Source organism: Phalacrocorax carbo, chromosome 1 (genome assembly GCF_963921805.1).
Source record: "Phalacrocorax carbo chromosome 1, bPhaCar2.1, whole genome shotgun sequence".
Classification (NCBI taxonomy): domain Eukaryota; kingdom Metazoa; phylum Chordata; class Aves; order Suliformes; family Phalacrocoracidae; genus Phalacrocorax; species Phalacrocorax carbo.
This window is the reverse complement of record NC_087513.1, coordinates 78,267,654-78,294,628: the sequence shown is the minus strand read 5'-3', so window position 1 is coordinate 78,294,628 and position 26,975 is coordinate 78,267,654. Positions and strand designations below refer to the sequence as shown.

General features: G+C 41.8%; 1 protein-coding gene across 3 annotated transcripts in view; it reads left to right on the top strand.

The window, feature by feature from the left end:
- The window catches only part of KIAA0930 (KIAA0930 ortholog), an 81,304-nt gene that overhangs the window by 11,496 nt on the left and 42,833 nt on the right, over positions 1 to 26,975 (top strand). For all 3 annotated transcript variants that reach the window (XM_064461226.1, XM_064461229.1, XM_064461221.1), the window contains exon 2: positions 26,396 to 26,544. In XM_064461226.1, the coding sequence (XP_064317296.1) occupies positions 26,396 to 26,544 (149 nt within the window). The remainder of the gene's footprint in view (positions 1 to 26,395; positions 26,545 to 26,975) is intronic.

Here is a 26,975-nt window from a genome sequence, read left to right as displayed (position 1 = left end):
AGAATTATGCCTTTAGTACTTGTTCTGTGTTTGAGTGTGCCTAGTCGCTCCTAGAAGCCAAAGGGGGAAAAGTCATTGTGAGCCTAACATGAAAAAGTAAAAAAAGAGGCAAAATATAAGATCCAAAGTATGCTCTTTGCTACTTTTAAAGTTTTGTTGGTTTGCATTTATTTCTAAAGTAATATTTGTAGGTCTCTCCAACATAAAGAGATGAAAATGTTTGGACTTGCTTGGCATCATGCCATGACACTCACTAATGTTCTGCTCTGAGGCTTTATGATTTGGCTTTTGTAGGTGGTACTAATGATGTAAATGTTGCACTCAGAGGAGGCTGGTGTACCACTTCTGGAAGCTGTGCAATCCTCTGCACGAGAGGCAGTGTGTCTTATATCCTACTGTAGCATGGCTGGGAGCACCACCTTCAGCTAGTGATATTGTATTGTCATGAAAATTTTTACATGTTGCCAGGATATAGAAGACTGTCATCCATCTGATGCTTGCTTGAGACTTTGAGTCCTTAGTCAACCTGAGGTTTTATTGTTCATAGTTCTTTTTACTGGATGTTTCTGGCACTACAGAAGGAGGGGGAGGAATGAGTCACTTCCTAAACTGGAACACAGTTGAAGTCTGTAACCCTGCATGCACACACTGAGGAGGGATATACCAACCATTAATGCTGAACTTCAGAGATCTGGCGTTAGTGTCTGCTCTTCTGTGGATTTTTTAGTGATTTTGGGCAAGTTGCTGGCACTCTTTGCACTTGTGTTCCCCATCTGGTATTGGGAAATAATAAGCCGTTGCCTCAGAGGGAAAGCTCTCCTGTGGTTGACAACTCTACTGATATCTTAGAGTCAAAAGGGTGAATGAGAGCTCCCTCCGTAAGCGACACCTTGTCAGCGTGGAATAGCATAACCACGGTGGAGTGCACCAGGGAGAGCATGGGTCTGTCCAGCACGGACTGTCCTCTTCAGTCCTGAGCTTGTTGGTTTGGCAGAAAAATTGAACAAATGAGATAGCAAGGAAAATGGAAGACTAACAGTTCATATATTGCAGCGTTAAGTGATTGAATGGCTTTGTTCCACATCTGAACAAAAACAATGCCTGTAAATAACATGAATTTTGCTTTATTAACAAAAACCATAAACACAGCACTGTCTGTGGGTTTTTTGGGTCAGAACTTGAATTCTGAGATCTTTTCGAACCTGAATTATTCTATGTACCTATGTACCTCCCAGAGATGAAGAGAACGCCAGACTGAAATCTTTCATCCTGTATTGTTCTGAATGAGGCAAAAGGGGGAAATCAAGCATAGGCATGTCCTTCCTCATTCTACTTTCCTGGCAAGAAAGTTTAGAAGGAACCACAAATGTTTTTTATTCAGCAAAATGCTGTGAAAAATGTGGCAATTAAAAATGTAATGCTTACCTTGTACTTGTTTGTCACTGTCTCTTAAACCTGAGGTTGAGGGCATTTTTTAAAATTACAGAAAACAAAAGGACAGGGTGGGGAATCAGAGTTTCTGTGTCTGTATCTGAAGCCTTTTTGTGTCTCTTCAAACGTGAGATCTATGCTTCAGTGCTTTGATGATTGAATGGAAGATTAGGATTTATATTCTTTACTTCAAAACTCTAGTGGCAACATCAAAAGGTAGTAAGCTATGTAACCAAAATAACAGGGGAGGGTGTTCATAAGCCCAATGGTGGGGGAAAAGCAGAACAAGACAATGCCTTCCTGTGCTTTTGCTGAGGAATTTTCTAAATAAGGCCTTTCTTTCCCAACTCACATGTTCCTACTTGAGACCTTTTCACTGTCATGAGAGAGAGGTAGTGATTTCTCAACAGATAAAGGTTGTGGTTGTTTCTGGTTTTATAAACTGTATTTGGTAATTATTTTTTAGTCTGCAGAGAGTGGCTGGTTGAGGGTGATGTGGTGGGTGGGAGACAGACCCAGGGAGGGAGGGAGTGCAGAAGAAACAGAGCTGAAGTGTCAAACCAGAGTCATGTTGGAGGCAAAAAGCTAGGAAGTCTCTTAAATATTTAGTCCAACATCATATTTCTTGGGCCACTTCACTGTCATACACCCATATGCAAGCCTTCCAGATCTGTAGGGGTTCATAGCTGTGCAGGTCTCCTCCTTAGAGGAGAAACTGGACTAGTGATGCTCGTTACAAATGGAAAGGGATGACATGTTTTCAGCAGCGAACGTGTTAATGGTAGGCTAAGCCTCTATTTATTAGACCAAATGGTAGCTTTGCAGTAATTGCTCTCTATCTTAAGGAGTAGGGTGCTGCTGGTCTTAGGGCAGTTGTTTTGAGTTCTTTCTGACTGAAGTTAGTATGCCATGAATGCTGCTAAAATTCCTCTTTTTTTCCCCTCTCCTTTCTCTCTTTTAACCAAGAATGACCATTTCCCCAGAGAGCCATTTTTTTCTTGTTTTCAATTGTTCTGTTGTGGACCAAATTAAAATCTTGTGCTTTACTGAGGGCGATCAAGGAACGATACCTTCCCTTGTACGTACAAGATGCCTGCAGCACAAAAGGCTGGTGTGCTGTTAAGGGGATTGATGGTCTGCAGATCCGCAAGCTACATGCGGTGCCTACGGGCCAGCCTTGGACTGGTTTCTTGCCCCTTTGGTTTCACAGCGAAGTGATAAGCTGTTAGAGGGAACGTTTTTCTTCCTGGTATGAATGTGGTTTGTTTAAAGAGAGGGGACTGCTTTTGCAGTAAGAGGTGGTTTCACTGGATATATGTGAGTGGGCAGAAACTCTTGACTTTTATTTTTGGCTAAACAGCTATATTTGTTATCTTAGAAGCCTGTATTAATAATAATGGAAATGCTAAAGGGAATGCTTCCTAATTAACTGAAATATCTAGGCACTGGCAAAGACATTCAATTTGTTGGACATATCATTAAGTACCATGTTGCTTTAGCCTGAAGAGTGGAAGGCAACCCAAAGTGGAATTTTTAAAGGGCTTGTTTTTTTAAGAAGTACCTCCTTCTGTAGATTAGTCATCTTACATAGGCATGTCAAGTTGGACACCCAGTTGAGAGATGCAGTGTGAAACGGTGGTTGGTTTTGTTGTTTTGGTTTTTTTTTAATCTTGGCCACAAGACGGGTGAAAGTGTTGGTTGTCAGCTTCTAAAAGTGAGTGGGTTTGTGGTCTAGGAGGTAAGTGAGAATTACGGCTTCCAGTGCGAAGTTGCCAAATGCTCACTCAGAAAGCTGCTGCCAATGTTTCTACTTAGAACAAAGCAACTGAATTTGGAAAATACTAGTGTGTGATAGTAGGCATGTGTAGGAAATAGCTCTGCTTCCCTGCAAACTGCTGTTGTAATAATTACTCCTTCCTTCTGCCTTGACAGCATGATACTGACTAGCAGCCTGCAGCAAAGATAAGGTGCTAGGGGAGGTACGTACATGAACAGTAACAACCACACTCTGGGTAGTTTTGTGAGGCTGGAATTCTTCCAAAATGCAGTTTGCTGGTTTTACCTGATCTACCACAATAGTCTCTCAAGTAGTGCTTTGACAGTGTTATTTATTAAGTGAGAAAGTAGAGACATTGGATGTTGTAAATTTATAGGGCTAGCAGTCTGACCAGAGTGATTGCTTTGGCAGATAACAAAAATAGCGTGTATATATAGCATTGAAAATGTACATTTGTCCTGTTAACAGACAAGTTTCTGCACTCTGGCTGTGCTGGCATACTTCATAAGTTACCAAGTGATCTTCCCAGACTGGATTTAGGTCTTGGAAAGCTTGGGACTATTGCTGGTAGATCCTGGAAGCAGCAGTAGGGAATATGTTACCATTTGTCCCTCTTCCACTGGGTATAAAGTGATTGCATGCAGCGGAATCAAGGTTGCCTCTGTTCAGGGAGGATGGTTATAACTTCACTAAGTTCCCACTGTTATGTTAGTTAGGAAACACAGAAGCTTTTTGTATTAGTTTCTTATGTGAACGGCATAACAAGGTGATTCCTCTGCTGTTATCCTAATGAATAACGGAAATCTGTGGAAGTGATGCTTCAGTCACTCATGGAGTTGCACGTGGGTTTGAGTGAGGTTTGGATGCAGCCTCTGGAGAACAGAGCTACCACATCCTCTGAGAGGCTGAAGCACAGCAAAGTAGCTGATGACTGTTGGATGGAAATGAGTCTTATTTCTGTGCGCTGAAGTTCAGTAGCAGGTAACTGTATCTTGTCAATTGTGTTGACCCTCTCTATGATGAGATATTTAAAGTAATCTGGCAGATGCCTGGAAGATGCTGTCTTGATTTGGTATTTCATACTGACATATGATATTTAATTATTTATCACTAAATTTAACATCTAGGATTGTTCTGTCTTGGAAAATAGTCCTCAAATTATTTATGGTTCAGTTTGAATTCCACTTTTTCAAAGGGCATATCTGTAGATGGTGCACAGTAGTTTCTGCTTTGATTCAATGTTAAGTGTTAACTAAATAGATAGTTTCCACAGTGTATGTAGTAATAGAAGAGAGAAGACTGACAGGAAGAGGTGTGAACTTTAAGACTATCTTTTACAATTTTTTTTTTCTAGAGGAGGTTGTGTTTGTGTTCTCAGCCATAATGATATGCAGCAATCTTCTGCATCAGAAGAACAAGTGCAAATGGAAATGGAGAATTGAAACAAATGAGAGAAAGTAAGGTCTCCCCCACCTTCCCCCTCCGAGTAATACAGAAATCATCCCAAGGAAAATAAAGGAGAAAACCACAGTGCCCAGGGTCCAAGTACTGAGACATCTTGATGCTTTTGTGTAAGCAAACAGCTGTTTTCCTTTGATACTGTCATTACCTGCATGAAACGAAGTAACAAATAAGCAAGGCGACTTCTTTCAGGATGGGAGGAATCAAAAGAGGGTCCAAATTTGAGGAAGGTCTAAAACCCCAGCCAAACTTTGTTCTAGTGTTCAAACTCAGGTGTGTTCAGTTATACCTTTCTCTGTCACTTTTAGTGGTCTTTCAAAATACTGCAAAAAGATCTGTATGTCCATTGCATTTTGGTAGCCAGCATCAAATGTATTATAGCACATATGCTGTAATACACATACAGCATAATATATGATATTATGTGGCTGTTGTAAAAATAAGCATTCATCGTTTGTGTTGCTAAGTACAGGTATTCATATGCTCAGAATATACTTTATCATGAATTGCAGGATCAGCTGAGTTGTTCTCTTCGCATGACTTCCACAAAAATGTTTTGAGAAGTTGAACTTAAATAATGTTCATGCTAGACCTCTACAAAGGTCATTCTGTGTTCCTCTCAGTGGGAGAAAACAAAGTGAAAACAAATGTGATAAAGGTGGTCAAAGCGGCAAGTGGTATGCCAAGTTTGGAACGCAGAAATCAAAGTGTTCCAGGAAATAGTTTTCTGAGGTGACCAGAAGTACTTTAGAAGACAGTTGAGGATGTAGATAAGGTGCATTATTGGTATCTAGGATGGTGAGGTGAGTACTGGGCAGAAAATCTTAATTTGGTAAGAAAATATGAAGGGGAAAGAAATCCCAACCAACAACAAAAAAAACCCCACCAAAACTACAAGAGGATGCTTATCGAATCTAGTATTTGAACCATACTGTCCTTTCTGTCACAAGGTAAGAGCTCTTCATGGGAGTTGTTCTGTTGGCTTTTAGCTGGTTTCTGTATAAGAAGGTGCTCAATTTGACCTATAAAAAGCGATTCAGTCTGTGAAAGAAGGTCTCTTTGTACAATGAAAGGAGGACAATACACAACATGTTACAGACGTGCTTAAAGCCACACGCAGGATAACTTCTGTGAATCAATTCTGTCTTGGGTGAAATTCGGTAAAGCTGGAAATAGCGGAAAAGAATGGTTTGAATTCAGAACAGCTGTACAAGATTTTAAGAGTAAGGAGGCAACTGAGAAATGTGTTGGTTGATTGGTCTTCAGTTCCAAGGACATTCCTCAGGTGGGTGGTAATTATTTCCATTGATGCAGTGGGCTTTTATGAATTTATTCTTGGAAAATGAAAACATTCAATATTGAGCTTTCCTTTTTAGGGTATTTTCCTGTGTTACATATTCTTGATAAAGAGGTGTTCAAACCAAAAAGCTCTGGGCTGAATTTCCTTAATACAAAGCTGTCCAATTTCATACTATGGTTGTGTTTTAAATGTTATCTGTGAGGGCTCAGTTATACCCTCTCATAGGCCTGTTAATATGTCCTGTTGTACAACAGTACATGTAAAATCTTGATCATTGTTCCTGGCTGCGTGTGAGGGTATATACTTTTGTCTAGTCATGTTAGAGCTCTGCAATGAGAAGATTTTAAAAGCAGGGAAGAGGAGATAGCTTTGTGGAAAGGCGTGCATGTGCCCAAAACCTGGTTGCATTAGAAATGCTGCCACTGGGTTTAGCTGATTTACAAACGTTGTATTCACAGAACAAGTTGATATTACCTGGTTTTGGAGCTGTGATAGTTCCATAATAGTTCCTTTGTTCAGTGTAGTCAAGAGAGGAAGTCAGGTGTTAGAAGTTATAAGGGAAGTGGTGGAAATCAGTATTTTGCCATAGAATGATTCAATGGCACATGCTCATCTTTAATACTATAGACTAGAAAAGGTTGAAGGAAGGTCAGCAGAGGTGCTATAGGGATGGTTTCAGTACAGGCGATGTTTAACTGGTTGGCTAGGACTTCTCAACGTGGAAAAGGATGCTTCAGGTGTGACGAAGACTTGTAAAGTGGGTGGCGTGAATACAGTGTGTAGGCAGTAATTGCCAACAAAACCACCAAAACCCAACGACCACCAAAAAACCCATACACACCCAAAACAAACAAAAACAAAACAAAACAAACAACAACAAAAACACCAAAACCAAACAAATCAACCCCAACCACACAATGTACGGTAAAAGCTGTGGGGTTCATGGTCACAGACGGTTGCAGGTTGTAGAAGCTTACATGAGTGCGAGGAGGGCATGAACAGGTGAGTAGAACAGAGATCCAGTGGGAGCTGCCGATACACAGGTCTCTGGCTCGGAAGGTCGCTGACCTGAGAATCACTGGGGCTGTGAGGGTCCTGAGGAGCACGGTAATGTACTCTTGCCTTCCTCATCTACCTCTCCCTGTCCATCTCTGTTGCCTACTGTTGCCTACTTGACGACCCTTCGGTTGCTGAGTTGATAAGCCCTGCTCTCTGCTTTGCCTCCTCTTTTTGTTCCCTCCCTGGGAAGGTGTGTGAGGCCAGAGCCTCTTTTGGTTGCTTTTCATTTCTTTGGGGCCTTTCCCAGGTGAGCTAGAGCCACCTCTTGTACTTTGTGGGTTTTTTATCCCACAATACTGTATTTTGTTGTTGAAAACCTGCTGAGACCTTCCTTTTCCCAAACTGAGTGCTGCAAATGGTAGATTTGGTGCTTGTGCCTGAGGATTTTCTTTGCCCTGTGCCCTCCTCTTCCCTTTCCAAAAGTCTTTGAGCCTAGTAGTAACACTGCGGCTGAATTAAGTCCTTAAATGCATTAGACATACATTAACTGTTGTGTTGTTGACTAGAAGTGCTGTCAGTGTGTCCTTATGTACAGTATCTAGAAAGACTGCATGGTATTAATGAAATTAGAAGCTGTGGTCTGGTATAATTTCTGTCTAGATGCACAGAAAAGAGAACGTTACTGTTAGGAGGAGGAGAAGAGGTTAAAACAGTAGGGGCTGCAGGAAAAGGTACGTGAAGAGGTTATAGGCTTTAGATGTGGTTGTAGGATAGCAAGACCAACTTCTTTAACTTCAGTAAAAACATTATTTAAAGATAAAAGGCGAAGTAACTCAAAAGACAGCACCTGACATACAAGATGAATGTAGGAATTACTTCTCTAACAATAAACATTTAAATGGGATAATGACAGCCTCTAAAAAAATCTGCTGTAGAAGTCAGGATGATAGCTAGTTATACCCAGTAATAGTCATGTATAATTAGGTGCCCGGACTATATTTAAGCACTGTTACAGAAAAATCAGCAGAAAGCAGTGGAATAAATGTACTACCACTTCTTCTGTTCTTTGTACGTAATATTTCTTTTGCAAAAGTCTGCAGAGAGGAGGAGGTCAGTACTTTCTCTGTATTTGGTAGATCATTACTGATGCTGTTAATAAATCAGAAGTAACTGGCAGATCAACAACGTAAATGTCTCCTTTCTGCTGATGGGACACTGAGTCAGATGAAAGCAGCTTCGTGGAGGAACCGCGCTCTGATCTCTCAGCATTGACTGTGTCTGCACTCTTCTTCCTGCTTGCCAGTGGCTAATTAGGAGTAGAAAGAAAGACCCCAAATACACTGCAGAAATACTATAATTACATTTATTAGGAAGTCTCTGCATACGTGTTAGATTAGCATTGGCTATCCTTGTCTTTAATTATTTGATTTTGCTAATTCAGTTCTGCAGCCAAGCTTCTTGTTAATCAAGGCAGATTTACACAAAACCCTGCTGTAATGCTCGAGTAGGGGAAGGAAACAGCGGGTAAGGATTTTGGTGTTCCTGTCTCCTTGCCTGTAGCTGTTTCAGGAAGGGGATGGGGAGAGGCAGGTTGTGTGACTGTTGAGCTGTTGGGGAGCAACGCTTTAGCAGTTCCCCAGCAGAGCCTGCAGAAGAGTCCCTTGTCATGCTGGGGTAGCCAGGCTGGTTGTTGTGATCCCCCAGTCCCTTGCAAGGGCTTTTCCAAAGGCCAGAAATGTCAGGGATTTGATGGAGGATGGCAGTGTAGGGAAAGTTGTGTAATAGCTCAGCGTGACATCTCATGGAAGGGGAAGGGAATTCTGCTTTCCCCAGGCTCTCATCAGATTTATTCTGTGCACTCGTGCATTAGGCTCCCTTAGTCAGTGGCACTGAGGCCGAGGTGGGGTTCACTTGGTGTGACACAGAGGAGGAGGGATGCCACCTGCCAAGTCCTTCCCTTGTCTCTTGCCTGGTGACGAAGGGCCAGCTTTTGGGCCAGTTGGGCCTGTGGGTATTTTGTGTGTGTTTTTCTAGGTGGTTTCTGTGGTTTGTAAAGGTGAGTTCAAGCCTCATCCTTGACCTGCACCAGAGGCCTTGAGTATAGAGCTTTGTGCCTCTGTTTCCATGGTGCTTTTGGGTAGATGATGTCTGTGGGACCTTCCTTCTCTGGCCAGACGTGGTTTTAACGGCCCAGGTGTTCAGAAGGCGCATGGGGGGTTATGGTGGGAGATGTGAGCTCTTTGGAGCCTGTTCAGGGGCCATGGAGGCAGAGGGGTCTGCAAATAGAGACCATGGAGAAGGGTCTGGCTGGTGACCTTGTTGTCCTGTGCCCAGGGCCTGAGACCATGCTGGTGGCTGGTGTCACCGTGTTCTTTTGCATGTGAAAGCCTGTAGGCTGCTTGCAGCATTTTCTGGGAGCCCTTGCTCCCTGGCACATCATCATGGGACTGGTGTGTCACAGGGGCCTGAGCTGGCAGTTGCTGCACTCCTGGAGCACCCATGGAGGTGGGAGAAGGCGAGAGAAGCAGTTCTCTGGGCCCCTCATGCCAGGAGCTGGAAGAGCACTTCTACACCTTCCATGTGTCCCGTGGCATCGCTGGCACAGCACCTGCGTAGCCTTGGTAGCCTTGCTGTGCAGGGAAGGGCAGAGGAACAGCTGCCCCAAGCAAGTCTGGTGCCTGCTTCCCATCAGGGACTGGCGTAAGGAGCGTGAGTGGAAGAGGAGCGAGGCTGCTGCCACTGAACTCTCGGCCCCAGCAGGTCTGTTGACTGGTTCCCTGTGTGTCCTGGTGGAGCATGGGCAGATTGGCAAGGATGGCCAGCCACTCGTCAGGCAGTTGGAGGAGGAGGAGGCCTCTCGCTCATCTGCATGGATGCAACAAGTCCTGTAGAGCAAAGCCAGATCCCTGGTGCAGGCAGATCCCCCGTTGAAGGAAGCACCGTTTGCACAGCCTGTTAATTCTTACTTTGTTTTGACTTGTGTTTGTCTAGTTCTCTAATATTTGTAATTTCACTTTTAAAAAAACCTGGTAGTTGTGTCACTGTCATGTTCAAAGCAAGAATTTTAAAACTCCCCTCTTGTGTTTTTTGAAAGCAAAAGGCAAATCTACCTGCCACTTATGTGTCGCTTTGTTTTTTGGTGATGAAACTATATGATTGCCAGTCATGCTTGGTTTTGGTTGGTAATGGGTGGGTATAACAGTGCAACCTTCAGAGAAAGCCTGTGTGTTCACACTGCGTCTGCTGTTGGGAAAGCAGCCTATGCTTTTCAGCGATAGAAGGAGATAATGGGTAGAGTATCGTCTTCCTAATGGATTAGTCCTCCAAATCTGTAGCAGCTTAGACTGGAATTGGAAAAAACCAAGGTACCCGATGAAAAAACCCAGAGATGTTTTTAAGGTGGGTTAGAAGCAAGGGGAGTCCTGTAGGCTCTATTTCTCATAGTATCTTGTAGGATCTGATGATGCCATTTCTCCCTGTCCCCAGAGGTTCTGCTTTCAAGAGCATCTTCCCCCTGCTCTTTTTCCACTGCTTCTGCTTGCCAGAGCAGTAGCAGGATTTTGTGTGTTGCCTGTGGATGGTGAAAGATTCTGAACCTTCTGTGGAGTGTGGCCTGTGTTTGGAGTTGGTGGAATTTCACTAAGGGTGATTTTTGCAGTACCCAGAAGCAAAATAAAGGGTGACAACTGACTTTGAGAGACAAGGATTAGCCTGGTGTGTGGGAGGAAAACCCTGACTCCAGTTCCGGTGCTGAGGGAGTCATTTCGTGAGGAGCTTTGAAGGGCAATAAACTTGAGCATGGCTAATGGCACATGCCATGGGACCGGACTCGGTTTTCTTAACATGGCTTTTGCTTCCCTACAGAAAGCTGAGCTTGAGCGCTGCAAACGTGCATGGTGCAGGCGAGGTGGGAAGTGAATCTGTGTGAATGAGGTAATAGGCTTCAAGAGAAGTCCCAGCGTTGTTGTTCTATGCTGGCTTTCTGGTGAGAGAGCCTCCAAGTTCAGAGTGGGATCTGAGAGAACTTCTGCAGAGTTTTGGTCCCTGCTTGGGCTTTACTGCTCTCTGTCAAGTGTTTGCTTCTACCCACTACCTTTCTCACATCTTGGCCATACATAAGTCGAAGAGGGAGAGTTTTCTGAAAGCGTACCTTGGTATACTTGCTTATATCCCTTTCTGGCGAAGGAGCACCATCAGCCTTCTGTGTCTGGTGCCAAGGCATTTGAAGGGGTATTTCATGGTTTCTGCTTCCAGAGTTTAAAGCCTAAGGCAGGGGAGAGCAGGCCAAAAAAAGGCAAAGTGACACAAGGTGCTTTGCTGGTGGTGATTAGAGGTTTGCTCTTGGAGGAAAAAGTGTGGTCTCCTAAGAGTCCTTAGGAAAGATAAAGCCCTTTGACCAGTTTTTAACAAGTGTACTCATACTTCTCTGTTGTTTTGCCCCAGTGGCCTGGAGAACATGATGGAAAACAAACATTTTTAAGGTGACCTAACACCACCAAATCAGGAGATGGGGATGATTCATAAGAACCTTTCATGGCATGATCCTTTCCAAGCACCATGGCAGACTAGTACTGTCCTTGGGAGCAGGTGTAAAAGAGGATCAGTCTGAATTATTCAGACTGAGAGAATCCTAGGCAGAGGTGAAGTATTAATGCAGCATGGCAAGCGTGCATTACTACAGGTGGTTGTTCTGTGCGTTTGCTTTTTTGACCAATATGTGGATACTTGATTTGTGGGGGGAAGCTTAATCACTAGGATGTTTTTTTGGGGAGGATGGACTGGTTTTTTTGATGTGTATGCTTTCTGCAAAGGTTTTTGAGAAGCAAAATCCCATTAACCTTTGTAAAATTGCATTAGAAACATCACTGTAATTACCGAGAACACTTTGGGCAACTGATCTCAGTATAATTGATGTTTCTGAGCTGAAAATAGTAAACAAAATGAACAATGAGGTGATGGTGGTGGGCAGAAGAGAAGGATGACAGGCCAGGTAGGAACCAGCAGCATGGTAGCTGTGCTTCCTGCTCTTGGGCGTGACCTGTGCTGCAGGGGCAGGAAGGAGGAGGGGAGCACTCCTGTGCTGGGTCCCACTGGTACCTGGGTGAGGTCCTGCTGCTGTTGGGGTGGGCCAGGTGGGACTGTCCTATGGCTCTGGACCAGAGTTCCCCTCCCACATGCAGGTTTTGTGCTTTAGGCACTTGGTGAAGGAAGGGGCTTCTTGAACTTTTCTCCCGAGTGCTTGGGTTGGCCAGTGTGTCTACTCTGGTATCTTTGGAGGACCTTCCCCCAGCCTGGTTTGCTGTGGCTTGTGCTTGTATGGGAGGTCTCTGGCCTAGATGCCACATGGGTCATCTCACCAGATAAGCTCCTGTACTATGTCTGGCTTGGGTGGTGTTAACTTTCTTCATAGAAGCCTGCTTGGTGCTGTGTCTCAGATTCAGGACCGAAATAGGGTTTCCCATGTGCATTTCTGCTTCAAAAGGTTGCCCATAAAATGTTACAACTCAGTTAAGTGCAGTATCCATGATAACCCACTTTGCTTATACTGCTATTGATTGAATATATATATATATAGAATATATTCAATATATCTATTGATTGAATATAATATATATGGGTTAAAGTCAACATGTGTGGCTTGAAATTGTTGTTTTTCCTTTTGAAAACTTACGTCTTTTTCATGGTTTGTGAGACATTCAGAGATGCCACATAAGCAGCATCCTTGGGATGTTACATCAAGCTCAGTGTGCTTTGCATGGTTCATTTTGAGTTCAGCCCAGGACACTGAAGTTTCCTTAACTGGGGGTTATACCAGGTGCTGGGAAGAGCTGGAGCCGCGAGTCCCTGGTCCCAGGTGGCTGCCTGACCAGGTTTCAAGCAAATTTTTTAGTGCTTGGTTTTCCTACCAATTTTCTTACCTGAGGATGAAATGTTCAATGGGAATGGGGTGGCAAAGGGGAGATGATACACTTCCTAAACTGTTTTGTTCAAGTTGGTGTTAAACTTACTTCAGAACTGTTTTATAGAACTCTCCTCATTGCTGTCATCTGTGTTTTCTACAGTGAGTTCATGGAATTGTTTATGAAGCTTTTCATGCAGCTTATCTCAGGTTTTGAAACAGTTTTGCTGTTACTGCTAAGAACCTAAGTGCCTGTGAATCCTTGAACCACAGGGATAGAGAGGATTGGCAGCCTGAGCAGAAGATGTAGGTGGCATCATATGCCACTGTATCATTCCTGTCTGGTGGGGCAGAGCACTGGAAAATCTTTGGTGACAGGCTGATGTATAGATCTGAGAGGAATGTGTGTGCTCAAACATGCTATTTCATGGCTGTTCTTTGTGGAGTTTTGGGAGGCTGGAGGGACCTGACAGGGCTTCTGATGCGACATCTAGGCAACGAGTAAAAGAACTGATCTCAAAGAGGAGAAGATGGGGGGACGTTGAAGATCACCCAAAAGCTGAAGAAAAGACAATTGATGCACTTTTTTGATTAAGCAATTTCTACTTTTTCAGCTGCTGTAGTTTTTATGCTGCTGAGTGGAGCAACAGAAGAAAACCCTTTGAGTTCTTCAGTATCTGCTTCTCTGTAGTGGTACTTTCTGCCAAACTCCGTTCTGTTTTAGTGGTACTTTCTGGTGAACTCCTTTCTGTTTACCTCCATGAGGTTTTTTAAGTCTCTGAAGCTAATGAAAAGGAGGAAAGAAGCTCATCTTCCCAGACTCCAGTGGAGGAAGGGGGGCTGATTGCTTTTTCACTTTCTTTAGGAGAGAGGGGTCAACTTCTTCCCATTCTAACTCTCTCTAGATAATTTGATGGGTTTCAAGGCACAAACTTGGTAAGAGGTCACTGTTGCTGTGGGATGACTTCCTGAATTTGTAACTACACAGCTTTATAGCACAGTATATGGATTATAGCACAGGTATGGATTTCCTTGAAAACAATATTTGCTTGACTGAAGCCAGGTTACACACCCTTTTATGGATTTCTTGGCTTATTGACAGTTGTTTTCTGGATAAGCATTAAGCTAGAGATCTCAGCTTTTCTTGCTGGGGTAATAGAGTCTAATTATTTTATTAGCTTTGTGCCTTTAATTTGCTGTGTTTTCCATGATCTGGAGAAGGCAGTTCTCTGTAAGCACTACTTATCTGTGAGATTACTGGCTTGGGCTTCTGGAGAACAAATACCTGGAATTAATGTGAAAAGACATGTAGTAGATGATCAGCAGACTCATGCTGAGAGGATCTGAGAGGCTGCCAGCCCCAGCTGTGTCCACCCTGCTGTCTGCTGGAGATGATTGCCTCCATAGCGGGGTAGCAGAATGGTCGCTGGGCCTGTTCCTCAGGTGCTCACAGCCTGGCAGAAAAAAAAGGAAATCAATGTTAGTTCATGTTAATACTCCGAACTACAGCTGAGGTGCAGATTCAACACCTCTTCTGCTGTTCCTGCTCCAAGGGCAGTAATTTATGGTAGAAGAAGGAACTATCAGCCACAGATGACAACCTTTGAATTTTTTTTCCAACTGAAATTGTGTAAGTGTATTTGGAGTCACCTTGTGTGCATCCGTGGTGGAAAGGTGATACTTTCATGTGTTCCCTTCTGTCCCCAGTCTACTTGTGCTAGTGTTAGCTCATCCCAGGAGAAAATTTGTGATCCAAGTAGTGTACTAGGCTATTTTCGTTAAGTGCTGTGCTAGAGGAAGGCTGTGGTTTTAGTTCTGGTTTTCTTTGTTACACATTTTAGTCAAGAGATTCAACTAACTATACAAAATTCTAACATATGGAAGTGTCTTCCTCCTGGCAATTTATCATCCTGACACATCAGGTTTAGGAGTAACTTTTTCTTTGATAAGTGTAATACCTGAAATAATGTTAATAATTAAAGGAGGGATTATTTCATAATTAACTCATGGTTTATTTTTCTTTTTCTTTCTCTAGCTGGGAATCCTCACTCACAATGATTTCTGCTATTTTCTTTTCCGTATTTTAATTTGACAGAAAATTTCTGACAAATGTGTTCAGTGCTTAAACAGGACAACAATAGTGATGTGGCAGTGATGTGAACGTTAGTCATCTTGACAGGTTGTCAACTGATAGACTGTGAAGAAAGCTCTCTTTTTCCCTGCAGAAAGAAATGCATATGTCAAAAGTATCAAGATGTCATATTTCCTACACAAAAGAAAGCTGGATGAGAGAGCAGATACGAGTTGAGGTTTTCAGTTTGTGAAGCACAAGTGCTGGGCTTCAGTGGTAACTTTTTTACCTCCCCTCTTCTCCCTTTAGCAAATTGGAAGCTGTTTATCTCTGCTCTGTCATACTCCTTCTCTTTCCTCCAGTTGCCTTACATGCCCAAAACACCAGCCACTCACTCAGCTACATTTGCTTAGGTGCATTCTCTGACAGAATGAAGTTCTTGTTTCACCAGAACCAAGAAAGTTTGGGGCCCTTGTTGGTAAAAACAGAAATATTTCATTTCTCTTGTCTGCTCAGGACATGCCTTTCAGGGAAATGCCTGGCATCTCTAAGCTATGTTGAAAGACTGTAGAATAATTTTTATGGATTTATAGTGTTTGATACTAAATTCTCCCTTTTTTCTTGCTTTGATCTTTCAGATGTTCTGAATTTTAGTGGTGTTTGGCTAACAATTGATTCAAGAAATACATTCCTTCCATGTAGCCAGAAGTATTTGTGTCAAAATGGCATTCAAAGCCTGAGGGTAGATTCTGGTTTTTTCCCCCAAAACATGCAGGAACATCTGTAGTTTGGTCCATGGTCTCAGGTGATACAAATACCCGCGGAAGCTGGATGTTGGTATGCACAGAGGGTAAATGAAACCCAGTTTTCACTTTGCGATGGTGCCGTAACTCTGGGCTTTATGGGAAGAAAAAGAACAAAATGAGGTTAGAAGGTAGAAGATGAATCATGTTCCCCTTCCTTCTTATTGTTTCTGTTGTATCCTGTCTTGCTTCTTTCACTGAGGGTAAGTTACACTGGTTCTAGGGCAACTTAACAAAATAGATGTTCCTGTGCCCTGTGCAGTCTGCTTTGGCTACTTGGCAAACAGGCTTGTGTTGAGGGCTCTCTCCTGTCAGTTCCGTGTTTGTTGATGTCACCACAGGTTTTTTTTTATTCATACTCTGCTTTATCTTTTCTTGAAGTGGGCCTAGGTAACATTGAAGCAGTGTTCGATAAAATCTCAGTAGGGTTTAGATATCGGAGCAGCTATGCATGTTAAGTTTGGAAAGGAAATTTGGTTCTGTCCCAGTCTCACAGCTAGAAGCCGACAAAGAAAAAGGGGAAAAGAAAGAAAAAAGGTCAGGAAGGATATCCTTTTGCATCCTTTGCAGCCTGCCTGTAAGGAATTTCAAGATATTCAGACTGAAGAGCTGGCATGTAATCCTGGTATCACTGTTATGCTGTGAATGGGAAACAGTATTAACACGTCCTAGCAGCCAGTGGCAGAGCATGCAAGCATCCCCATGTACCTGTGCCTTAACTTGGCATGTGCAGTTACTGACATCTGTGCAAGTGTTGAATAGAAAGAGCTGAATAATGTCTTGAAATAGTATCTCAAAGCTTACATAATGGGACTAAGTAGCGATGGGGCAGGTTTCAGTTTTGCCTTGGTTTTTTTAGCCAGCATAGCTTTCATTGCATGTGTCTTTCTACAAGTGGAGAGTTCAGAGACAACTCAAAGACTTGGAAAAATGAAATTAAAAAAACAGCTGTATGTATTTTTTCAACTTGAAGCAAAGCCTGACCATAGGAGAAAGCATCCCTTACCCTGTTTTCCTGAAAGGAAACCTGGGCAGCTTCCCAGGGTAGCCAAAATAGCCTGCAACGGAAGCCAAAGCAAAGCGTCAGTGAGCGATGCAGTCCTGGCTATGATGGCAGCCCTCCTTTGTGCCACCTATTGCTTTGAAGCACTCTTGCTTCTTTCCTTCTGTATGGTTAGTTTTAATGAGAAAGTTTTGAAGGTTAGCATCTGAAAGTAAATTGGTGTGGTCTTTTGTTAGCATTGGAGAGCAAAATTATAACTGCTACCTGCAGTTGGCTAGTTTTAAAGCAAGTAGCTTTTTTTTCCTCCTGAAATGTACGGATGGAAGGATTTGTAAGACAGAATCCTATTCTGCCAGGTTGTTTTTATATATCTAGATATATATCTAGAGTTATATATATCTCTAGAGAGACAGACCTATGATATACATATGACTCTTTTTTTTTTACTGCTTGCTATCTGTGAGTGTGGGTTTTTTGTTTAAGAAGTACTCCTGTTTACTGAAAGAGCTGTTTCATGCATGTCTCTTGCATTACATTTTATAAAACATTCAAGACTTCCCAACTCTGGTTTGATCTTTTGATGTAGATATTTACTGTTCAGTTGTCAGTCCTAGTCTCCATGTGTGCTTGCAACAAATCACAGTCCATTTGAAATTCCTGTTTTGTAGCCAGAGAAAGTATATTAAATGTAATAAATTAAAAATTTTATTTTTTCTATCTTGATAATAGTTGTCTGTTATTATCTTCTGCTCTTAAGTGACATATATTTTAAGTACATAGCTACTAGAATAGGGCTAGAATTTACACCAATTCTGGTAATGATGGCATCTTGCAAAATCTGACGTCGTTTGTGGTAGGCTTTGCTTGACTCAGTAGATCTGTTAGCATTTCCAGTAACCTTTCCCTGCTCTTGATTTAATCCTTCATTTGCCTCCCAGATGCTTTTGTTTGCATTTAAAAAAAGAAAAATCTGTTCATTTCTTTTTATGGAAAAAAGCTTAAATAATATTAAATCATATTTAATGGAGAAATTCAGGGCTTTGGAAGGCAAGAAAGTGCTAATTTCCAGATTCCATGCATGAATCTATTCAGGCTTTAAAAGGTTCTATACATTTATCTGCTGTCTCTTAGCTGTTTTGATATCCTGATTTTATTCTATCTGTTGCATGTCTTCTCAGGGAAAAGGAGACATACAATGGGAATTTTGAAATGAAGCCCAGGGATAGAGCAGAGGGAAATGCGACCAATATCAATAATGTTACATAATAAAGTGAAACTTGGGTTTCCAAGTCCTTTGACTTTCCATGAAACTTACACTTAAAGTGCTTGCAGTTGCTTGGAAATGCGATCTGGATTTCTAAGTTAGATTTGTTTTTAAAATGTTATCATTTTCTCTAATAAGTTCAATTTGTTGTCTTTGAGGAGCCTAGTCTGTGCTGGGATTGTACTTGCTTGTGTCAATATACAAATGGCTATCTGTAGCAAAACCACCTAGAGAATATTTTGGCTGTACTCTAAAATTTGTTGTGTTTGTTCATAGTCATTGCCCTGGAAATCATACACTTACCACCTGTTACTTGTAACCAGGAGTTTGCTAATCCATTCCTGTGACAATATACTTCTGTCTTGTAAGCTGCAAGAGGAATTTTATCTTCTTCTAGGAATGCTCTAGCTGGCTGTTTTGCAGTGTGGTTTTTTCCAGAAGTGGCAAAGTTGAAGTCTGAAAATGAGCAGTCCCACTTTTTCTGTTATAACCCTCATTAGCTCTACATGTTATGAACTATTAAACAAACAAAAAACTCACAAGAACAACCACCCCCCACCCCCTTCGCAAAAAAAAAAAAACCCCAAAATCAAAAACCACAAAACCCAAACCCACCAACAAAATAAATGCAAATCAAAACTACATGGCTTTTTTTTTTAATTAAAATTAATTTACAGAGTCTGGGAACCTGCCAAGTTTGGAGAGGAATTCCTATATTCGTAAGGTTTCCGACCCCCACCCCCCCACCAAGATATTGGAGCAAATTAGGGTAATCCCAAGGTTCTAGAAAGGACAAAAATCTTCATGTTTCAAGATGCAGCATGAACTCCAGCTGCTAAGGCTTAGGGTTAGACTTGGGTGTGCAGTGGGTTATCCCACACCTACCTGTTGGCAAGTGCTTTTAACTCTAGCATGAAATATACACCTTACACTGTTTTCTGCAGACCTTTCGCAAAAGAAGGAACTTTTAACTAAATGATAGACGAATGTAAATGTCATTGTCTGATTCTCACCTATCTCCATTCTATTGGATATTTTGGTAAGGTACATTTTGTGGCATCAAAATTATTTGTGGATGATTCTTAGTTGAGAAGAATATGCGCTCCTAACAGCCTTGGGAGATATTCAGAAAGTTTAATTTGCATGAAGTATTTTCTCCCCTAGGCAGAAAGTAAGAACTTGTTTATGATACCCAGAGTGCAATATAAATGAACTATTTCATATTTTCCAGGGAGAGAGGAAACTGGTTGTAATTGGCTTGCATGTTATGTTGAAGAAGGTGGTAAATTGTGGTAGCAAAGATAAACTGTCTGTGAGGTGTCTGCTGTTTAGGTGTTTGGCAATTGTGCTATATTAAAACCAAAGCCTTCTGTCTTACGTTTACGGCATAAATCTATCCTGTCCAATGAAAGAGCAAGTGGCTAGGTAGCGGTATGGTTATGGTACAGGGAATCTGAACCTCCTAAAAGCCACCTCTGTGATGGAAATCCCTTGACACATCAGCTTTGACCCAGACTGTATAGCCTCTGTGGATAAAAGAGAAAACTTCAGAATCTAGGCAAAGTCTGTATCTAATTACATGAGAGAAAATGCATTGTATTAGCATTAGAGGAAAGTCTGAGGGGCCAGGAGGGGCATGGGGCACAGTGGAGAGCCATCACTAGTGAATGTCAAATATACTTGAAAGTTATACTTTGGTCCTGAGAATCAAAAGTTTTTATGCTGGCATTTTCCTTCCGGTTTTCGAGAGTGATATAATTCCATTGCTTTGCAAGTAGAGGATAGGTATGTGATGTGATTGACAGGTGTTTTACAAGTACGGACCATGAAGTTGCGTCGCTACAACTGTGGTTTGACTTTTATAGAGTTTCAAAGTTAAAGCTCGGTGGTATAGGAGAGAAACTATTACTGGATAGGGCAAACTGATCTTTAGAACAGAATTAAATTTTGTCTGCTATTGTTTAGTTCTGCATAAGGCGTAAGCACAACTTCTGTTTAGTCAGCTCTGAGTAATTTCTGTGATTTAAGAAAAGGAAGTTAACAGTTGAAAACTAGTTCAGTTTCTCTGAATCTCAAGTGTGTTGGACCTATTATTTCATGGAATTGTTCACAGGCCTTCATGAAAGACTTGATAGTCTATTCCTGAATGCAAAAATGTGTTTATCTTCCCCTCTCCACGCAGAGGACCACATTTGTCTTTGATCCAGGCTTCTGGCTCCTGTTATTTTGGGCCTTTGAGTCAATTATCTGGTGTGAACAGGTTTTAAATTTAAGGTGTGCACTGAAGCTGCACGTTGACTCTGGGGTTTGTAATAATGCCTAATGTTCAGTTGTGCTTCGAGAAGGTGATAAATATGAGAGAGGTGACATCATCTACTGGCAAATGAGTAAATACACACAGCAGCTCTAAGAGTAATTGGCCTAATGTTCTTCTCAGCCTTTTAACATTGATGACTCAATGCTTGAAGCTCAAATTTTGTCAGCTCCTTTACGGATATGCTGTGAAGCCAAGGTTTGAATCAGTTATATAGCTGTAAAAAAGTCTAATATATGTGTGCAAGCTTGAAAGCGTGCTAGAAGATGTGCTCTTAAAACGGCCACAGAAAGAAAAGGAAGAGCAGCAACATGTCTATTTGGTTTAGACTGTCCTTCATTCGGCTTCAAATGTGCTTCCATCTATCCTCTGTGTAAATTACTATCGGTTAGCGAAGACGTGTGCGCTGTATTTGTTATAAAATTATTCTCTCATCTTTAACTATATTCTGCTTATCCTCTTCATAGTATGTTAATGAATGTCTGCATGTAACACATGATGGGGTAGAGGAGCAGTTACCTTCATTTTAGGGCAAGGAGAAGAGGAGGGTTGTGTCTGTGGCAGAGTAGGATGTTTAATCTGTGGCACCTATCTTGTCCCTGTCACTGCTGTTACCATGATGCCTTCCTCTTCTAGCTAGAGTTCTGGCAGGAAGACTTATGTTGAAAGTATATGGGGTTTTTTTTCTGACAAATTTAGGACTTGTGTGCTTGCAGAAGTGCACTTCTCACTGTGCTATGTCATTACAGCTGCCATCAGTGGAGGCGCTCCCTTCCCAGCCCCAGTATTTATGAGAGAGGAATGTGCTGCAATGTGCTCTGAGAGCCTTTGGTTTGGTAATGCATTCTGTCTGTGGTGCCTCCTATTAAATTGTTGGTTGCCAGGGGACTTCTGAAAGTTTGGTGAGGTCCTGTATAAGGTCAAACTCAAATAGTTAATGGTGGTTTTTTTATGTAGGTGTGGGAAGAAGACTGAACTTTAGATTCCTAATGATCTGGAGGCTGGCAACTATCACTAGACAGGGATCATCCATTCTTATTTTATTCAGTCGTAATTATAACTTTTTAATATCAAAGGTAGCTTTAATCTCTGTGAAGCACTTCTTATATTGTCCTTGCAGAATATTTGGCTAAACTCAAAACAAAAATTAAATATAGTGTGAATCGCTCACAACTGTAGATTGCTTTCCATGCTGGGGCTGTAAAGATCTTCATAAGCTTATAATTAACCCCCAAACATGTAAGAATGCTTATTTTACAGATGATAGCACTGTAGCAGAGTTAGATGAAATGAGTTCTATGACATTTCACAGTTAAGAGTAGCTCATGGCAGGCTAAAGGAATAAAAGCATAGGAAGAAACCCTGTCTAGCTGAAATTATTGTTCCTCTAAGCTCTGAGTGGTACATGCTGAAAAAATGATTAACCACCAAATAGGAACCCTTTTCTTCTATTCCTTTGAAGCAAAATAATATGCTGACACTTCTCTTTATCCACTTATTTTTTGGAAAGTATTAATTAAAAAAAAATCACAACTTCTTATGTGGATCTGGAGTCAGTTCCTTGAAATGAATGCTCAACAGAAAAATCTAATAGGTAAAAAGACATTTATTACATAGCAGCTGGCATAAATCTTGCTTCTAATGAGGATAAAATCCATGTAAATTAATCATTACAGTAAATTGTTGTAATTAGGATTTATTCATGACAAAGGTCTCATAATTATATAATCAACTTTTAGTGTATTAAGATTTATGGTCTTAATTCCATTTTATTCATTTAGAAGCAGAATTCGCATGGGGAGGAGTGTTTTCAGGAAGCTGTCTTGCTACATGCTCTTAACTATAGATGGAATTTGATTCCTTTGTAAATATCATCTAATTCTGGTGTTGCAGCAGGCTCAAATTCTCCTCTGGCAAAAATAAAACTGTTAGCATTTTAAAAGGTCTCCCCAAATACTGAAGTCAGCTTCAAGAGCTTTTAAGTGCCAGGTGTTTTATTAAGGGCCTTCCAACTTAACGGTAGTGTGTATGTCTGTCTGCACATCTGAGTGTTGTGCAAACAGTGATGGACCAGCATGGCAGAAAGCTGCTGCCAACTCGTGATTGCCCAGGCTACGATAAACTGGCTGCTGTTTTTGATCTCAGTCTTTGCCAGGTGGATAGAAGCAGTACCAAGTATAATAGAGTGTTACGGTCATCAGCAATCCAACTGTGAGCTGAGTCTGTCCACTTCTTTGGTGGGTGGCGTGTAATGGGGACAGAGCTGCTTTCTGAGCCCTACCATCTTGAGTGCAGCTGAGGCCCCTCAACAGGGTGCTGTGGCAAAGTCTGAGAAATGAAGGCTTTGTGCTTTGTTCTGTCTATTGAAAAGAATAACTTGGTCGGCTGCGCTGTTAGCCTGACGGTTTCAAAACCATTACCCAAAACAATTTTAAAAGCAGCTTCCAAGTTTCCTCTTGGAAAAGCTGGAAGGCTTCCAGTGCAATGCTCTATGCCACCAAAATAAGTTACGCTGTGCTTTTGGGGATCTAATAGTTGAAGGCAAGCTTGGGTGGACATATTGGATCTGACAATTTCTGGCTTGAAATTGGAATAGATTTTTCCCCCTCTCGAGTTTTAAGGACTCTTGCAGTTATGAATTTTCTTGTCTCCTTTACAAGTTAATGCTATTTAGTCGTTGATTTTAAAGGCTAATTTTTCTTGTGTGCTGTCCCCCATCCTTCCTGCTTCTACTAAAATCTAATAAAAGCAGCTGTGTTGCAGTGATAGGGCTCTTTTTGGCTTCAGGAAAAGTCCTTTAGCCACTGCGGTCAGAACAGTTAGAACATCCTCAGGCTGGTTTTAATTACAGCAATGTCTGCAAGTATCCCTGAAGCTTGGAGGACGATTTTACATCTAATCTGTCGCAGGTAGGGTTTTGAATTGTTGGCCTTCCAACTTTGCTATAAGGGTTTTCAGGTTGTTCCCCCCACAGCATTACGCTGCAGTGCTGAAGTAGCTTCACTGCCGCAGCACTTCTGTCCCCTGGTTTTCTGTTTAGGCTAATGTCAAATACATTGAATCAGTTTGTCCTGCATTCCCCAGTAAGGGGACAAGCATGCACAAAGTCCTGGTACCTTACCCTATTCAGCCGTTGTTTTGCATGTATTAATGCTCTGTTGTAATCATGCATAAATAGTTCGGAAGAGCATATTAACTCCTGTGCTTTATTGCATAAAATGTATCTGATGGTGTAAGCAGCTCATATGACAGCTTCCCAGATTTTTGCAGGTACTGCCAGAATCTAAAAGTGGTTTAAGCCTTGTTTATGATGCTGGATTTAGATAACATAATCATTTTTGCTTTGTAAGGGAGAAATATTTTCCCCCGCTAGAAAAATACCCTTATATAAGTTTAGGAGTGACTTGGCTAGCGTTATTTTGTTTACTCATTTATGAAGCAAAAGCAAAGTGGGGTACTTCTGGACACTAGAACTTTTTTCAGAGGTGATTCTTACAGAATGTAGGTTCTTTTCCCTTTGATTTTCCTAGAACTCCAGGTGAACTCAGGGTAATCCTCTTCCTCCTTTCCACCTCCCTCCCCATTTAATTAAGACTGGGAATTCAAGTACTCAAAACCCATGAAACATAATAAGTTTCTTTGAGACGGCTAATGGGTCATGATGAATGCATGCCCCGTTTTCTACTCTTTGCTAAATATAGAGGCTGGGCTGGGCCATGGTGTCCTTGGCTGTCATTGGTACCACATGAAACTTCTTAACCAAATTGAGCTCTCTTTACAGCTGTAGGGATTTTTGCCTTCACTATTCCTACTGAGGGGGCTGCTCACAGACCTCATGACTTGAATGCTTAGGAACTGGCTTGGAATTTCTAGCCTACATATGTGTTGGTGGGTAGTTTAGAGCCATTTGTCCTTGTGTCAGCAGGATATCTTTAAACCTGAATAGTTCTTTTTCTCTTGATGTTTATCTGTGAACATACTGACCGATGGTAATCCTGTGCTTTCTCAGCCTGGTTTTGGGAGTCTGAACACATTTGAATACACTTTTATGTGGAAGGCTCTTAGATATAGCTGTTTACCATACAGTCCTGTTCAGCTGTGCCCAAGGGAGGGGTGCAGCTGTGCCCAAGGGAGGGGTGCAGATGCCCAGCACCCCATATCTGATCTCTCCGGTGCTTGATTCCCTTTCTCTGCTGGAAAAACTGGATAGTACTTAAGTGCATTGCGGATTTTATACATGATTGCACATTATGTTCTATGATGCCTTAAGTAGTTGAAATTACTGCACTGCAGCCATGCAAATAAAGCAATTGCAGCGTGGACTGGAATTAACCTGCACTGGGACTAACTGCCTTGGCCTTTTTCTGGTTTCTCTCAGCTTTTTAGTTAATTTTTTTTTATATAAACAATTACATATGTATTTTCAAATACCATCCTACTTGATGTTGATCAATGTATTTTGTGCACAGTCCATCAGTGGAATTTCATTTTGGTTTCAATATTATTTTTCCATTTAGTTGGAGAGACCTAAAATTTTTATTTCAATCACCCATTTGTCTGCTAAAAAATTTGAAAGTCTAATCTCCTGCCCACCACAGTAATCAAAGATTGGAAGAAAGGTTTGGCTTGCAAATATTGCACACAAATGAAGTAGTAAAATGTGCTGAGTTATACTTGTGGATTAAAAGATTGATTGCTTTATGAAGCCCTGAAGTTAGCCACTAGTGTCATTGTTATGGTACATGTCAGCTTTCTTCACAGTTGATTGGAAAATCTTCTAAAGCTTAATCCAGATATTGCTGTAAGTAAATGCCACTTCTGTCTCATGCAAGATTATTCTCTCCGCAGAGATATGCGCAGCGTACTGCTGGGAAGGAAGCACACCAACCTGAATGGTAGCTGAGGGCTGGGGAGGAATGTGTGTACCAATCTGGCAGCCAACGTATAGCTTTTAGGAAAGTAAGCCACTGTAAAAGTTAGGTGCTCTGGAGGATGGGCTGTCAGTTGCATGAGTGTATGTACACCCCTGCCCCAACCTGTCTTGCTGTCTTGTACATAACACTGCCATCCATCATACAGCTAGACTGTGGCTAACAGCTGTGGTTATCTCTCAGCAGGGCTTCAGGGAGGGGATGCAATTACTCCATCAAGGAGCCTCTAGTAGGACCGAGGAGCAGTGGAGATGTTCACCAGGCACAGTAGTGACTTCTCTCCTTGTCTGTATAAATGTTGGTCTTCAACAGTGTGTGAGCATTACACCACAGAAGAGATGCAGCACCTTTTGTTGTTTTGCTGTAGTTAAGTGCTTTAGAGCTTTTCACAAAATGTGATGTCACCTCTACTGTGTCCTGTTCCTGGTGAGAGGCCAACTGCCGTGCTATTGCTGATGCTGATGTAACTTGTCTCCTTGAACAAAACTTCGTTGCATCTTCCACTTCCCATTTTTCCCTTTCTCCCCCTGCTTTTTCTTGTTTAATTGGGATTCAGGACTTAAACTCCTCATTTCCTTGAGGAAGAGCTGGGCTTTGTTCCTTGTCAGAGAGACGGTGGATTACAGTCACCCCTGCATGGGCACATTCTTGTGTATCAATTTAAGGAAGGTATCAGCTGCTACTTTCTGAAGGATTGGCTATACTCCCTGAGAGCATATAATGAACCTGTTGGCAGCTGATGGCTTCATATCATTAACTGAAGCATATATTGGCACTACATGTCTTTGAAATTACTCCTTGAGTACTGCTTTGATGTATTCTCGCTCAGTGCACTGGTCCTGTGATTCTTTGTGGCACAGTGCTCTGGGCTCTGATCTGTGTTTGTTATGCACAAGGGCAGAAGTTGCCAGAAGGTGGTTTTGGTTGACGATGGCCAAAGGTGGGCAGTGGGATCGTGCCGAATGACAGCTGTGCTGTACGCTGTAGGAAAAACTTACTCTGAGCTGTGCGAGAGTATTTCTGCTACCGTTGGGCTCAGCTGCACCATATGTAGCAAAGACTTCAGGTGTCATGTTAAGCACAATTAAATGTGACATGCTAATTCCACAACTCGTATTTCTCCTTTCTTTTATGCCTCTTAGGGTGTTTCAAAGATGACCGTATTGTGTTCTGGACTTGGATGTTTTCAACTTATTTTATGGAGAAGTGGGCCCCTCGGCAAGACGATATGCTCTTCTATGTCCGTCGGAAACTGTCCTATGTCAGTGGTGATAGTACAGAGGGGAAAAAGGTGAGTAATGATATATTTTAACCTGGGAAATTTAAGGTAATGTGGGATTTGGTGTTCTGGAGTACCTGACATATCTGAAGAACTACAGATCAAGGATAAGGAATCTGCAGCTCTGCCCATCACAAGAAGTTATGCAAAATTGACCCATAGAGAAATACCATGGTTAATGCTGTGAACATCAGCAGTAGTATAAGTGAGCTTCACTGTCACATACAGGGAGATCAGACAGTTTGCATGCTCTTTTGGGAAGCTTTTATGTTGGTCAGCCTGCATTTAGGGGGAAAGGGAGGACACCCATGCTGACTTTTGTTCTGCTTTTCAGTGATGATACTTTACAAATTGGAAGTTTAAATCTGTAGAAAGGGAGGAAGAAAGGAGGAGGAAGATGGTAACTCGGTATTTCTAGAAGAACCCTTCCTGAGATACCAGAG